The 15,170-nt window shown below is 35.7% G+C and overlaps 1 protein-coding gene across 4 annotated transcripts in view; it reads right to left on the minus strand.

The window, feature by feature from the left end:
- Positions 1 to 15,170, minus strand: part of MYCBP2 (MYC binding protein 2) — a 211,450-nt gene that overhangs the window by 52,335 nt on the left and 143,945 nt on the right. For 2 of the 4 annotated variants that reach the window (XM_085309534.1, XM_085309536.1), the window contains exons 54-57: positions 13,993 to 14,217; positions 12,952 to 13,084; positions 6,871 to 6,996; positions 2,091 to 2,276 (exon numbers count right to left, since the gene is read on the minus strand). In XM_085309534.1, the coding sequence (XP_085165660.1) occupies positions 2,091 to 2,276; positions 6,871 to 6,996; positions 12,952 to 13,084; positions 13,993 to 14,217 (670 nt within the window). The remainder of the gene's footprint in view (positions 1 to 2,090; positions 2,277 to 6,870; positions 6,997 to 12,951; positions 13,085 to 13,992; positions 14,218 to 15,170) is intronic. The other 2 variants (XM_085309537.1, XM_085309535.1) reach the window with 2 other exon arrangements.

The following is a 15,170-nucleotide window of genomic DNA, read 5'->3' on the forward strand; positions in this document are numbered from 1 at the left end:
TCTAGGGGATGTTCAGCTTGATTCTAACTTCTCTGAAAATCATGCTTCAAAATAAAGTTTCTCCACAAGAACAGTAAGAATAATTGAGGAAGAGCAGAATATGTAAGTAGTAGCCCAAATTAGCATGTAATATCTAGAGCCATGGAAATCTAGAAACAGAGGAACTACTTCTTACAACTATTAAACTATCCCTTTAATTTAACAGTTATTGACTACAAACATTCATTTTGATTTTAGGGACCTTCTTAGGCATCAATATAATCTGAAATGAAACTATGAATGCATAGGGCAAAATCAAATTGACTTGATATGGAGCCTTAGGATATGTCTTTTAATGGATTTAACTTTTATTTACATGTTTGATAACAGGAGGCAAGTACTTTGGAAATAAACTATGAAAATGCCACACTTCAAAAGCATTTCTGTTACAACTCTATTAAAGCTGCATCAGAGTTGAACACAGATTTGAAAAAAATACAGTGGAATTAGATCTTAACAGAAATTTTTTATCTAAATATTTTTATTGCCTGTATGTCTTGATATTCTAATAAATCTTACAGTACAAACAAATCGATTGCTTTCTAATATGGACAATTTCTGGAAATAAATTAACAACAAAGTCATTGCTTAACATAAAATAATGTTTAATCTAGAAAGTCTTATTTAAGTTTCAAAGGTCTTTGATAATTTCCTTGATTATTAAATGAACAAGTACATGAATAAAGCCTTATGGGTCTCCGAAACTATATTCTGACCTGTGGATGAACTTGCAAAGGGAAGATCAACACATCTGCAAAAGACTAAGTTCTAACAGGAAATTCTCTCCCCCTCGCCCCAATCCTTAATTTTTGACAGTAAAAAAGAACAAAGAAAAAAGTTAATAATTCTCTCCTCCTTCATATGTAATTTACATTATTTCCATCAAATCTTAAATTAGACTTAACTTAGACTTAAATTCTAGTTTTCCTACTCTGACCAATAAAAGAAAAAGCGATGGGAAAGAAGATACACAGAACGTTTTCTTACCAACTGATAAATTCTCAATAAAGGGGCATGGAYGCCATTGGCAATCGCCTGCTTTATCTAAGTGAGTTAAAGAATATTTTGCTTTCAGGACATTGGTWTAACTCTAGCATATATACAGAATGTCACTGTTAGAATATTTATGATAGTCTTTATACAAATACAAATGATCTCAAAACTTTTATCTATTTCTCATTCAATGCATTTCACTGACTACTGACACTTGAGTAAACTCAAACGGAGAGATCCAGAACCGAACAGCAATAGAGCCTGAACTTACTGACCAGGTCCCAGAAGGAAAAAAAAAAGGCATTTTTGAAGGATTGTTTATGGGAGAGAGGAGGAGAGGAGACGACCAGTATTCGTGTGACTCATAGGACCCACATGACTATACCTTTTCTGTGGATAAGGAAGAATTTATTCTCCAGTACTCTGATAYCTGCTATGCATCATGAGTACTAAGATTTTATTTTTCACTAAAAAAAAACCTAAACAGTTTCTTGTCCTTCCATCAGCACCTGCTCTCATTAGTAACTATTCACCTTCAGGTGCTAACTTTCATGTGCAAGTCAGTCCCATGAGCAGCCAACATAAGATTACAAAAGCCTTTGTTATAAGTTATCACCCAGTTGTTCCAACTTTTCAGCTATCCCTAAAGTTAGAAGTGATAACAAAATTAGGAATGAAGGAGGTAAGAAAATTTAAGAACTATGAATTTACTGCAGTTAATTTTTCATGTTAAAAGAATTATCAACACTTTATAATGTATAGGATAGATACCTTAAACCCAGTGTTGCATACAATATTGCAAATGCACTTTCATGAATGTTATCTACACTTCAGAGCACATAAAAAAGCAAAATACTGAAATATTGAAATTAAAGTTGAACAGGTATGCTTCTCTAGGAGCATTACCTCACATGCTTACAAATCATGAAAAACTAACTCAACAAAACAAAATCAGAAAAGTGCATGGAGGGATGATTAGTAGCTGGTAAGCAACTAAGAACAGCAATGTCAAAGCTTCAGAAATGGACTGATGAGGCAGGTAAGGCTGACAAACTTACTCTGAAGCTGTGGCTGAGGCTGCTGGAAGGAAAGGGATTGTCCGAACACAAATGGACTGTGGACTAGGGAAGAGGGAGGTTTTGCAGCTTGATCAAAGATGGAAGGAGCTGGGAGATTTGGCCGTGACTGAATGGAATTCAGTATGGCACTCAGTTGGTCACCTGTAGTGGGCAAAACAGTCAAAACTACAACCTGTTACTTGTCATTCTCCAGAAAAGCAGAGTAAAATGGTGCTCAATTAAAGTTTAAATGAAGATAATAGAAAAATCTCACATATCTTATTTAGCCATACATAACTTTGATTGTGGCTAAATATAAAGAACTCACCCYATGCATGGCAATAAAATTACTGAAAAGTACAAACAGGGCTCTTAAGAATCATGAATATACTCAAATTATTTAAAACATTTCAAAAGACAGTTTAATTTATATTCATCTTACTAAAAAATGAAGATCAGCCAAAGCAGATATCTCTAGCATTTACAATAAGACACACATGCAACAGAACATGCAGATAAAGATTAGAAAAACTGAAGAGGGGGAAAGATAACATGTCATTAGGCTTTGGCAAGTGTATTTCTGTGCCAGACTTTGAAAAATATTTGCTTATTTTTGCAAATATCTTTAAAAGTATTCTGTCATGATGGTTTTCAAGGTCGGGATCAGGTTGATTTTTTTTAAAAGAAACATCTTCTAAGAACTGAAATTGGTTTCCTGAAGAACTGTATATATTTGATGAGGGACAAAAGAGGGTCTTCACAAAAGCTGGCATGTTAAAAATACAGCTTTAATTTCTAAACACCAATTTTYAAAAAAGTATAAATGAGCATTAAAAGTATATGATACCTACAGTAACAAGGTAGAGTTTATCACACAATGATATAACTTCAGGCATACTTTAGGAATATGAGACGGAGGTGCTAAAAGTTTGAGAGCCTGTCAGATCTGAACGATCATCAACCACACCCCAACAGCATCAGTTAATTCTGCATCTTGGTATCATTTTGATAGCATTTTAGAAATCTTGGTAGAAAAAAATAATTAGCAGCTATACACAATTTATAACTGAATCTGGAACATGTTTAGATAATTATTAATTGTCTTTTCATGGAACTAGAGAAAGACTGGTAGGTCTATGGAACCCTATATTATCTAAGTAGTCCAAAATAAAATGTTTCACTTACTTCCTCAATACTTTTGTTTTAAAAGTGAGAGAACAAAAACATCAGCAAAAAGCTGGAAAATCTATCTAAATAATCACTATAAGTAGCAGTAAATTAATTTTATTTCACTGTTATAGAAGTTGAATATCTAAAAAAGAATTGGAATCAGTATTTGGGAAACAATCATTCCTACCCTACTAACCTAGACATGACAAACATAYTTGGTAAATCACTTCTTCTTAAACCAAATCACTTCTAGTTCTTAAACCTAACTATTTAAAAAATTAACTTCAGGCCAAGAGTTGCACATTTTTTCTAGATAGATACAGCTCTCACTAGTTACCAGGGAAAGAACTAGCACCAGAAAACAAGTCCTAGCAGTAACTCTCAACTGTCTGTAGGTAGTTCATTGGTAGAAAAACCATGCCCACACATGCAAAAATGCTTGTGCTGGTATTGTTCAGAGCATGCTTTGTGCACCTCCAGTTGAATGTTGTCTTYGCATCTTCTAGCTCTAACTTTACCAGCTCAGGTAGCTATGCACTGCATTTTGCAGAAGAGCTGGGAGCGTGAAGCACAGCTGGCAATGTAGAGGCTGTTCATCAGGCTCTTTCAGCTCTGCATTTTGGCAAACTTAAAGCACCTTTTATGCAACTGTTGTGCTTTCCCCAGCGCTCTATTCGGGCTTACTGCTCAAAGAGTCATGCCATGAGAACAGACATAAACCAGACTTCATCCAGTCCCAGCACCTGCAGGAATATGCCCTTCCTTTCAGAACACAAAGCAGTGCAGAAGATCACAGGGAGGTCCCTGGTTGTTGGAGCTAAAGGAGTCAAGTTAAATGAGGGAGAGCAGATGCTGACCTGAAACTAAAAAACTCAAGAGGTAATCTAATCCCATGCTGCTGGGCATACTTGTACTATATTATTGAGAATACTCTATAATACCATTTTTTAATCCACCACCTGTTTTTCTATAAGCTTATTTACCCCAGTCATCCCGTTATTCTACATATAGAACTCACTATACAATATTTTTTTATTTTAAAATGTTATAAAGCTACTCCCTCCTTATCTGATTTAAAAAACACTATAATTACTACTAAATATGCAAATTCTTATAATTCCAAAGGAGATTTATAATGATCAGATCCATCAGATCAGCTTCTTTCTAGAAAATTACTTTCAAAATTGCAGTAAAGAAAGGCTAGTTACTGTAACTGGAACTATTTAAATAGTGTGACATTACAAAGGCTACTCTCAGAAGTGTCTGTAAAATACTCCTGGAGTTCCTGCAAAGCTCAGGATTGCAAAACCAAGCAGACCYTCTCTCAAACTATAAAATGTTCTAAAATGATATCATATATTAAGCAGCACAGATACACAGAAGTCCTTTCTTTGTTGGATTTGTTCCAGTTTACATAAATGAGTATTAACCCGGGCAAAAGAAGGAACACTGTCATACATTGCCAGTGAAGGCACTATCCTCCATGAGACAAACCTATTTCCTAAAATGAGTAATTACTTAAAAAAAAAAGTTCCGCTAAGAACAAATTAAAAGTTATCTGCTGAATAACTAAATGTGTATTGGAGTAGGGCCATTCACAAAGAATGTTAAAAACTTGCTGGTAATGTAGAAGGCTGGACTACAGAAGACATGGCTAAATCAAACAGAATGATTGTGAGAGCTAAGTCTTCTGCCTTGAAAGCAATACTGTAAACACATCTACTTTGTGAGGATTTTTACATTTGACCAGCAGCCTGAATGTTCATAGATGGTTATTAAATTTTCATTGAAACTAGTATATCCCTACAAGAAGAGCTCTGACAAACAAGCATCTTCAACAGAAGTGCTTCATTCAAAAATTCTCCTAATAGACAGTGCTTGCATCATCAGTTTTTCCCATTCCCCAAACTCAAAAGTTTCTTAGACCTGAGAATACAAGACAGAAGGTGGTATATACAATAATGATACAATAGAAGAATTGTATTTTGTGAAGAATAGTATTTCTACTCTTTCACATAGAGTTGATAAGAACTCTCCACTCTTGAGGAATTCAGAAGCAATTATAGTTATATGGAATAAGCAAACTCATTTAGCTGAGTTTTTCACCCACACTTTGAGGGTGGATCACAATATCACAATTTGAGGATATGTCAACAGAATTATATATATATATACATACATATATATATATATGTATAATGAACTCAATGCCAGGACTCCCTTCTAAACTTTCTGTAACTGCAGCACCCTAAAGAAGCACCTTAGAGACTAAGATAGGATGTAGTAAAAGGAACCACAATGTCTTCAAAAATTAGGATTCCTTTTAGTATAGTATATTTATCTTCAAGACTTTATCTTTGAACAAAACAAGAAAAAAAWTCTTTTCCTGGTATCTTACCGCAGGAAAAGACTAGGTAATACTTTTGTACTATTATGCCGTTGACACTGAGAGAAGTAATACAGCCTCACAAGCCAAGCACCTTAAGCACTCCTGCTTCCATGATATAGCCATTATTTTGAAATGAGTATGGCTGAACTGGGAAAAAGTACGATACAAAAAAAACCTATAAACAATAGTAAACCACTTGAACTTTTTCTAACCTTTGTTCAAATAAAGGGTTCCCTGTATCAATGTGTACTCAAATATGAACTAACTCCTGATGTGATGAAACACTGAAATGACATAAAACTCTTTCACATTATGAAAATAAATGACAAGAAAATCTAGGAATAAATTTTCTATTCATCTTTCTGCCCTTAAAATAAGTCCCCAATGAACTAATTTTTTTCAACAAGTGACCCATAACATGTGTTGGTATTAAAAACACATAGCACCCCTAAGGTCCATACTCATAGTGGCATGAGCAGAGTACAAGTATGTAAGACTAGAATGGCAAAGCTTCATGTCTCAGTAATATTTCTCAAGGACATCTGCCTTGGAAAAAGTCTGTATCTTCTAGATCTAGTCAATGAACGAGCAAAAGGCATGCAGGCTGAGTTTACTGTGATGGTCTATAGACCTTTGCATCTTGGCAATGAAATAAACTATGTTTAAAAYAAGAAATTTTATGACAATAAAATGAATAAGGTACTATTTACTTCTCAGTATTTATAACTGGTATCTATGTGATTGAAAGGTCACTAGCTAAAACTAACTAGTTTTATAATCTAAAATCTCAATTAGTACCTTTTATCTTGTCATCAAATCAAAAGCACATAAAATGGTAAGACAGATAGATGAGAAATGCTTATACATCTTCATATTTTTAAACCCAACGTTTATCTTATCTTGACTTAGAAATAAATGTTTTTCATTTCTGCATTATAATTTTTGGCCTACCACAACAGAAAGCCTCAACTGTAAGATAAAGATATTTATCGATTCCTTTTAATATCACTCAGCATAAATACTCTGTATAAAGCAGAGAAAAAAACAATCACAACATTACTAGCTACATGTATTACGCTACTGATTGTGTCCTTTGGAGCACATCTAATGGTGCCTCAAATGCTATCAATATACAGCAGAATCGTGGGAAATGAATAACAAAAACTAATGCAAAATTAAGAAAAAAAAATATTTTATAAATGTTTGAGCGTAAAAACATACCTTTGTTATTTCCAAGGCCATAATCAAATCCTTGTCCATTACTACAGCTTGTCGCCTTACTGAAAGCTTGTATTGAAAAAGGACTTGGAGGAGGGGTCTGAACATTCTGATCTAGAAGAACTTGCTCTGTAAAAAAAGTCATCACTTCAGAATCAGACTTTCTCAGTAACTGATTTACATTGGAAAGATGAGTCACAAGGCAAAGGAGCAATGTTTTAAAWTTTTTTTTCCACAGATAACACTCTTCCACTCTACCCAATTCTCTTCAGAAAGAAAAGCACATCTCTCCTCTTTAGAACTCATGCTCTAAAACCAAAATAAATTAAGGGGTTAATATCATGCAAACTGRTTTTATGTTTTACTGAGTTTTTGTAAGCTTTGCTGTCATATGCTACATTGAACAAGCTTGTTACTTAATTTTYCAGTAATATCACACCATTCAATTGTTTATTCACAGATTCACAGAATGATTGAGGTTGGAAGGGACCTCTGGAAATCATCTAGTCCAACCTCCCTGCTCAAACAGGGACACCTAGAGCATGTTAGACAGGGTTGCATCCAAGTGGATTCTGAGTATCTCTAGAGAAGGAGACTCCACAATCTCTCTAGGCAACCTGTGCCAGTGCTCTGTCACTCTCACAGTAAAGAAGTACTTCCTCATATCCAGGTAGAACATGTTTCAGTATGTGCAGGTTGCCTCTTGTTCTGTCGCTAGGCACCACTGCAAAGAGTCTGGCCCCAYTCTCTTGACATCCCTTCCCTTAAGGTATTTATAGATATTGGAAAGATCCCCCCCTCAGTCTTCTCTTCCCCAGGCTGAAGAGGCCCAGCTCTCGCAGCCGTTCCTCACAGGGCAGATGCTCCAGCCCTCGGATCATGTTCGTAGCCCTACACTGGACTCTCTCCAGTAGCTCCATGTCTCTCTTGGACTGGGGAGCCCAGAACTGGACACAGCAATCGAGATGAGGCCTCCCCAGGGCTGAGGAGAGGGGCAGGATCACCTCCCTCCACCTGCTGGCAACACTATTTCTAATGCATYCCAGGAGACCATTGGCCTCCCTGGCCACAAGGACACATTGCTGGCTCAGGGTCAACTTGTCATCCACCAGCACTCCCAGGTCCTTCTCTGCACAGCTGCTCTCCAGAAGGTCAGCCCCCAGCCTGTCCTGGTGCCTAGGGTTATTTTTCCCTAGGTGCAGGACTCTGCACTTGCCCTAGTTGAACCTCAGGAGGTTCCTCTCCACCGAACTCTCCAGCCTGTCCAAGTCTCTCTGAATGGCGGTACAGCCTTCTGAYGTATCAGCTACTCCTCCCAGCTTGGTATCATCAGCAAACTTGCTGGGGGTGCCGCTCTGTCCCCTCATCCAGGTCACTGATGAATCAGTTGAACAGGATGGGACCCAGTACAGAGCCCTGGGGAACTCCACTAGCCACAGGCCTCCAACTAGACTCTGTGCTACTGATGACGACCCTCTGAGCTCTGCCTTTCAGCATGAGGTCTCAATCCACCTCACTGCCCACTCATCTAACCCACACTTCCTGAGCTTGCCTATGAAGATAGTATGGGAGATGGTGTCAAAAGCCTTGCTGAAGTCAAGGCAGACAACATCYRCTGCTCTCCCCTCATCTCCTCAGCCAGTCATTCCATCACAGAAGGCTATCAGATTGGCTAAGTACGATTTCCCCTTGGTGAATCCATGCTGGCTACTCCTGATCACCTTCTTTTCCTTCACATGCTTAGAGATGACATCCAGAATGAGCTGTTCCATCACCTGTCCAGGGATGGAGGTGAGGCTGACTGGGCAATAGCTTCCTGGGCCCTCTTTCTTCCCCTTTTTGAAGATTGGAGTGAAATCAGCTTTCTTCCAGTCCTCAGGCACCTCTCCAGTTCTCCATGACCTTTCAAAGATGATGGAGAGTGGCCTAGCAATAAATTCTTTGCTCTGTATTCTTTGGATAGCCATTATTAAATTCATTTGACAAAGCAGGTAGAGAAAAGAGAGCTTTTAGAGTGACAATAAAATCAGAGGCAGTACATTTTTAATCATGGTTACTGCCTTAATTGTTCATGGGATATGAATAGATCTATTCACTATATATACTAAGTACCACAGTTTTGCTTTTGTATGATACTAAAGAAAAGCCAAACCCAAAACAGCCTGGGGTCTTTTCAAATACCAGTAACATCAGAGGCACAAACATAAATAAGAGACAGGGTCCACTTGAGTATAGAGGGTTTAGAAAGACATCACTGACTTAATGTGGTTAGGAGTATTATTCAAAGTGATGATGTGTAAAAAACAGTTCATGTGAAATCTCCCCAAATGCATGCTGAAAGTTCAGGCTGGTACAGGCAACTTTTTCCTCTTGCAAAGTAAGTAAAATGAACATGGRTACAATTAGAGAAACACAACTTTTCTAAGTGCCATTTTAATAAAACTGTACTTCAGACCAAATCTGCACTTCAGAGTATGTACTTTGATATAATATACATACGCAGAAATTAAAAGAGAAAGTTTTTACCACTGAGAAGGTTGGAAATTTGAATTCAGTTTAAAAAAAGAAAGGCTCCAAAATATTCTTCTTTTCTTTCTCCATGTATAAAATTACGAGAGAAAAATAAAAWATATATATATTGATGATTAAAATATCACACATCAATATACCACTTCTTTTGACTTAGTTATATATGAGAACAACAGCCTAAGCAATTGGTAAATAAAGAACCTGCATATCTTGATAAATCCACTTTTTCCTTTAAGTTGATCTTATTTATCTCTGATACAGGAAAACTAGCACTAGAACTTAATGAAGGATGGTGTTAAGAGTGTTCACTAGAGAGCAAAAATAAAACACTTCACTTAAAACAAGTTTCCYACCTATCTTTTAACCAGTGACAGAAAAAAAAATGTTGCTACTTTCTGAATTACAGGAAAATCTAGATCTTGCTGCAGTGTTCTCCCCAAAGTATCTGAATACCTGCCTACAGATTTGGGCACTTAGTATTTGCTTTGTCTCTGAAACAAACCTGAGAATCTTCTCATCATTGTATTAAATAATAAAATTATAAAAGTAATSTGAACAATAGTATAATTTGTGGATAAAATATAGCCAGTTGCAGATCTAGTTGGAGCTCCTCCAAATGCTTGCTATTCCCTCCAGTAAAAGCATTGTAACCGATGACAGTGAGCATTCCTAATTCATTTCACGGTAAATAAAAGAGATTAGCTTAAATCATTTTCAGCTGTGGCTTAAGCTCATTAGTTTTGCTTGGAACTGAAATGGACTCAGAACACAGAATAGGATGAAATATCTCAGTAATAGCAGTGATGACTCCTTAAACTGCTTAGCTAGATGCACAAGAGGCATCTGTCTTTATCTCAATTATAAAAACAAAGACCCCTCTAGACAAGAATAAAAACAGGCATAGTAATTTTCATGTGTGACTCCTAAAATAATATCCCAATACAATGGATTATAAAAATCCTGTTATAGTTTGGTCCTCAGAGTTTGGAGCTTGCATTTCTTTTCTTCTGCAAGAGCAAAGATATACTGAAATTGTTCTTCAGTAACAGTGTGCAAGTACCAAGAATCTGAAGTTGGGCCTTCAAACAAGGGTCTGGTTTAAATTCTTCCAAATTTGGGAATTCTGCTGCAAAGAATGAGAAATCTRAAAAATCATTTTCTATAGAGAAAGGACAAATTACTATAGTTTGAAAAGACTACTTAGAAAAAAGTTAAATATTGCCAAGTGATATAAATGTAAGTTTTACCTATTCCTCAAAATGGATACTCATGAATGGTTAATTTTGCACAAATGCATGGACATATGATCTGACTATGAAAATATTTAGACTACAAATTAGGAAAAAGTTTATTAACTTCAGAGAAATGAAATTATACTAAAAAAGGGATAATCTCATTTTAGGACAGAAAAAAAGATAAAATTAACAACTGTATTATCCAACATGCATGCTTTCAACAGTAAGATTCTGTTTTGATTAATAAATATGCAATTTCTGAACCTGGTATTATTAGGCAAAACTGAAAAATGGAAGCTCTAATGACTTCAAAAAAAATACCGTGCTAAGTGTTAAATAAATAGTTTTTGTTCACAATATATTTGTTCACAGTATATACATATAAAGTACCCTTGTTTTTTCTCTGTCTTCTCAGAAAGACCATTTTATACCTAAAAGGCAAGCAACAACTCACAACAAGAGCTTAAATATTACCAAGGAATTCCTTTGCCTTAATCCTGTAACAAGATGMTAATAATCAAAGCATCTGAAAGTAAAACAAATTTCAACACAAAAAGCCCAAGTCAGAAACAGGGCAAAAAGTCTATTGTAATGAACAAGTAAGAGACAGACTCTAAGTATGACCTAAAAGCACAAGCAGAATATAACTGCTGAGGTGGAAGTTCTTCATGAAGATCGTTTTAGACAAATGAATGTGGTAGATAGACTCCATAAACAGAGAGAGAGTATTAAAGACAGAAATTGTCCAAATTTATGCTGAAAATAGAGAAATACACGCTAAAGATAAAAAGAATAATAACAAAGCCATCTCTTGCACTCTATGAAAAATGATCAATAGAAGAACCTTACAGGCATTCTAATAGAGAAATGTTTAACAAAACATTTAACGGCATGTTGATGAAGATCTGTAGCAACTTTTACTAGACATTTGAAAGATAAGAGGGAGACACCGGACATCTGGAGAGCTGTGTCCAGTTTTGGGCTCCCTACCACAAGACAGGCATTGACATCCTGTAAGTGCGTCCAAAAGGGGCTACCAAGATGGTTAGAGGACTGGAGCCCATAACGTCTTAGAAACTTAGAGAACTGTGTTTGTTCAGGCTTAAGAAGAGAAAGCTAAAGGGAGATCTTTTTGCTCTCTTCAACTATCTATCTAATGAGAGTGTTTAGAAAAGATGAAATCAGACTCTTCTCAGAGATTCACAGTGACAGGACAAGAGACAATAAACAAAGGTTAGAACATGGAAAAATGTGATTAGGTATTAGGAAAATTTTCACCATGAACATGGGTCAAACATTGGAATAGGTTGCCCAGAGAGGTTTTGTAAAATCTCCATTCCTGGATATATTGAAAACTTGACTAGAAAAGGGCCTGCGCAACCTCATCTATCTGGATCTGTGCTGGGGGRGACATTGGACTAGATGACCTCCAGAGGTTCCTTCCAAACTATTCTATGATTGACTGGCTAGTATAGATACCGACAGAGCACTCCTGGTCCCATCTTTTGAGGACATACAGGTAGCCTATGAACTTGCACAGGAGAACCTCCTTAACCTCGAAGGTCATGGACCATCTCTTAAGAAAATGACAGTAACAGTTTCAGGAAACATCAGAGTATTCACATGAAGCATTTAGGGTGAAAAGAAGATATTTTAGATCAGCAACGATAGCCTGTTTGCAGGGAGATCAACAAGAAGGATGATTTAAAAAAAACAAATTTAAAAAACTAAGTATTTTTAAATGTACTAAGATTTTTATTATATCAAAGTCTTGCCTAATCTGAATGTGAAATATCAGGCAGAAATTCTGCATCTTAACAGAATGCAATCATACTTTGTCAGCTCAAGCAATTAACTAATTTGGYGTTAATGTTAAAGACAGTGTTTAAAAACCTGTATTAGATTTTTAAATGAGATGCCATGTGGCAGAATTAACAAAATTAACACAGTCAAAAGTGACATGAATAATTGATTCTGTCCTGCTTTTCACAGAAACACAAAATAGACCAAGGAAAATAACAGAAGCAATATACAATTGCTTATCTGAAAACTATCTCTAAAGTTGAAAGACAGAAGGACAAAATTATGATCCATAACTAATTTGAAAGAAAACACTGGGAAATATTAAAAAAAACAGATATTTGAAGAATATATTTAAAAACAGCTTTGAAATTCAACTATGCAAAGTAACTCAAACGAGAAAGTAGGAATAACTGTTATACCTCTTTAAAATCCAGTTCCTTCCTTAGTCTTTCTTCCTGTCTAGTTTGCTTATAATTTTTTTCTAAGTTATTAAAAAACAAAACAAAACAAAACTTGCCATCTTCGTGTCGGAGGTACTGGTTTCCACCTCTGTCTCTAGCTAATGACCATGCCTCGCCTTCATCACTTTCACAGAACTCTACCATGCTGTTCTTATCCATTTGCACCCAGGTACCTTCTGAATTAGTCACCTGATGCACACACACACACACACACAAAGAACACAATTTAATAACTTTTCAGATAATTCAGTAGCATGATTCAGCAATGTTTCAGTATCTGAAAAATATGTAATCCTTGTATTACAAAGAAGACATTAATAAAAAAGTTTCTTAAATCAGACTGAGGTAGACTGAAAGACCAAAATCATTTATGGCACATTTACAATTAGAAGTACTTCAAAAATATTAGACCTGATTATGTTCAATAAAAGCAAAACAACACCACCACGATTTTGCAACATCCAAACAAGCTTAAATACGAACTTGAATGAGATAGTCAACATGGTATGCGTTTTTTTTTCTTTTTTTGGCGGCTGCAACAAAAATGTTATAACACCTAGTTCTATATGAAATGTTTGTATGTGTACTAATTTTGTTCCTGACATTATTTAGGAAATAGCATGACACACTACATCCTTTATCCCTTCTTAACTATAAAACAGTATGGCTGGACAGCTAGGAACAGTAACAATGGTTCAGCAACTGAACAGTTGAATCAATACAGAGAAACAGAATCATTTTTTAATTAGTTAGGCCCCAGAAAAAAAAATTCAACGAAACAAAATTCTTTCAAGGCATATGATAGTAAAACAGGAAACATTATTTGGTAAGGAATACTGACATATATAACAGAAAAATATAAACAAGCACATATAACTGCAGTACAACTTTAACATTATTCCAACAATGCACCCATATCTAAAAGGCAAAAGACAGAATTGCGTTAGTATTTATAATACAAATCAAGTTCAAAAGTTAGTATTTATCATGAAGGTTGGAAAAGCAAACCTGTATAGGGGCAGATTCTTTTGTTGAGTTTATTACTGTTATATACTGGTATCTATGAAGACATGAACTGAAGCTACAAGGATCCATACCTCGCCCACTGCCTTGACTTTGTTTCCCAGAACTAACATTCCAATTGGGATACCTCTAAGGTTAGGGCAGCTTCTTATGTTGTGACCTGATGGGCCAGTCTTCACTACCTTGTACACTCCAGGTCCACCTCGAAGGAATGGCATATCTTGTTCTTGCATCACTGCTTCCTGTGGGCAGTGTGAATTTAGGTCTTTGAAAAAATCATCAGAATTAGACCTAGATTCCTGAAAAATTAAAAAAGGCAAAACAAAACAGAAGAGAATGAAACTTGTTTATAACACCATTAAACTCTTAGGGTAAGACATACTTATTTCAAGACTACAATAGCTAAATTCCAAAACTAAGAGGTACTATTTGCCAATTTTAGCATGCAATGATAAACAGATCAACTGACCTACTAGTGAACTGAGAATTAACTGAAAAGAATCAAATCACTTTTAAAACAACAGTGGTGAAAATGGAGACCATTTACACATACGCAGTACCTCATATCAGCAGCTAGATATAAATTTACTCTTTCACTAAATCTTGCCTCATACTGACAGCAGCATAGAAACTCAGTATTCTTGCTCTACTTGTGAAGTAATCTAGCAAAAAGTCTGAGGCTATGTAAAGGGATTTTATCTTTATTTTATCTTTCCAAATGATAATGCTTCTTTTTTGATTTCAGTTTTAGAATATGTTGCTAATATAAAGTCATGCCAAAGAGTAATAGCAACACCATAGATTATTAAATGCATGCATAAATAATACTGTGTGTTTATTATTATCACTATGACAATAAAAACAGCCTGCAAGTTTATTTCACTTTGTACCAAGTACCAATTAAAAAAAACATATCCAAATCTGAAATGACAGAACACTTTTGCATTTCCTATCATGAAAAATAGGAGTTACTAAAAAAAAGATAACTAGTGGTATAGATTTGCAGTCAGCTGTAAATTAATAAAATGTCTGTTGTATAGCAAAACATGAGGGAAAGGAGTACTGTTATGGACATTCAGATCAGAAAAAAGCAAATGAAAAGCAGGAGTGAGGTCTATTATGCTTATACTGCAAGTCATGCGTGTTTTTAAAAGACAGCTGAAAGTTAAGAACCTGAGCAATACCCTACTGAGCAAGGCCAGTGGCTCACTTAGTCCAATATATTGTCTCTAACAACACAAAGTAGATGCTG

The sequence above is a fragment of the Rhea americana genome, unplaced genomic scaffold (assembly GCF_003343005.1).
Source record: "Rhea americana isolate MKP2758 unplaced genomic scaffold, rheAme1 scaffold_3, whole genome shotgun sequence".
Lineage (NCBI taxonomy): Eukaryota > Metazoa > Chordata > Aves > Rheiformes > Rheidae > Rhea > Rhea americana.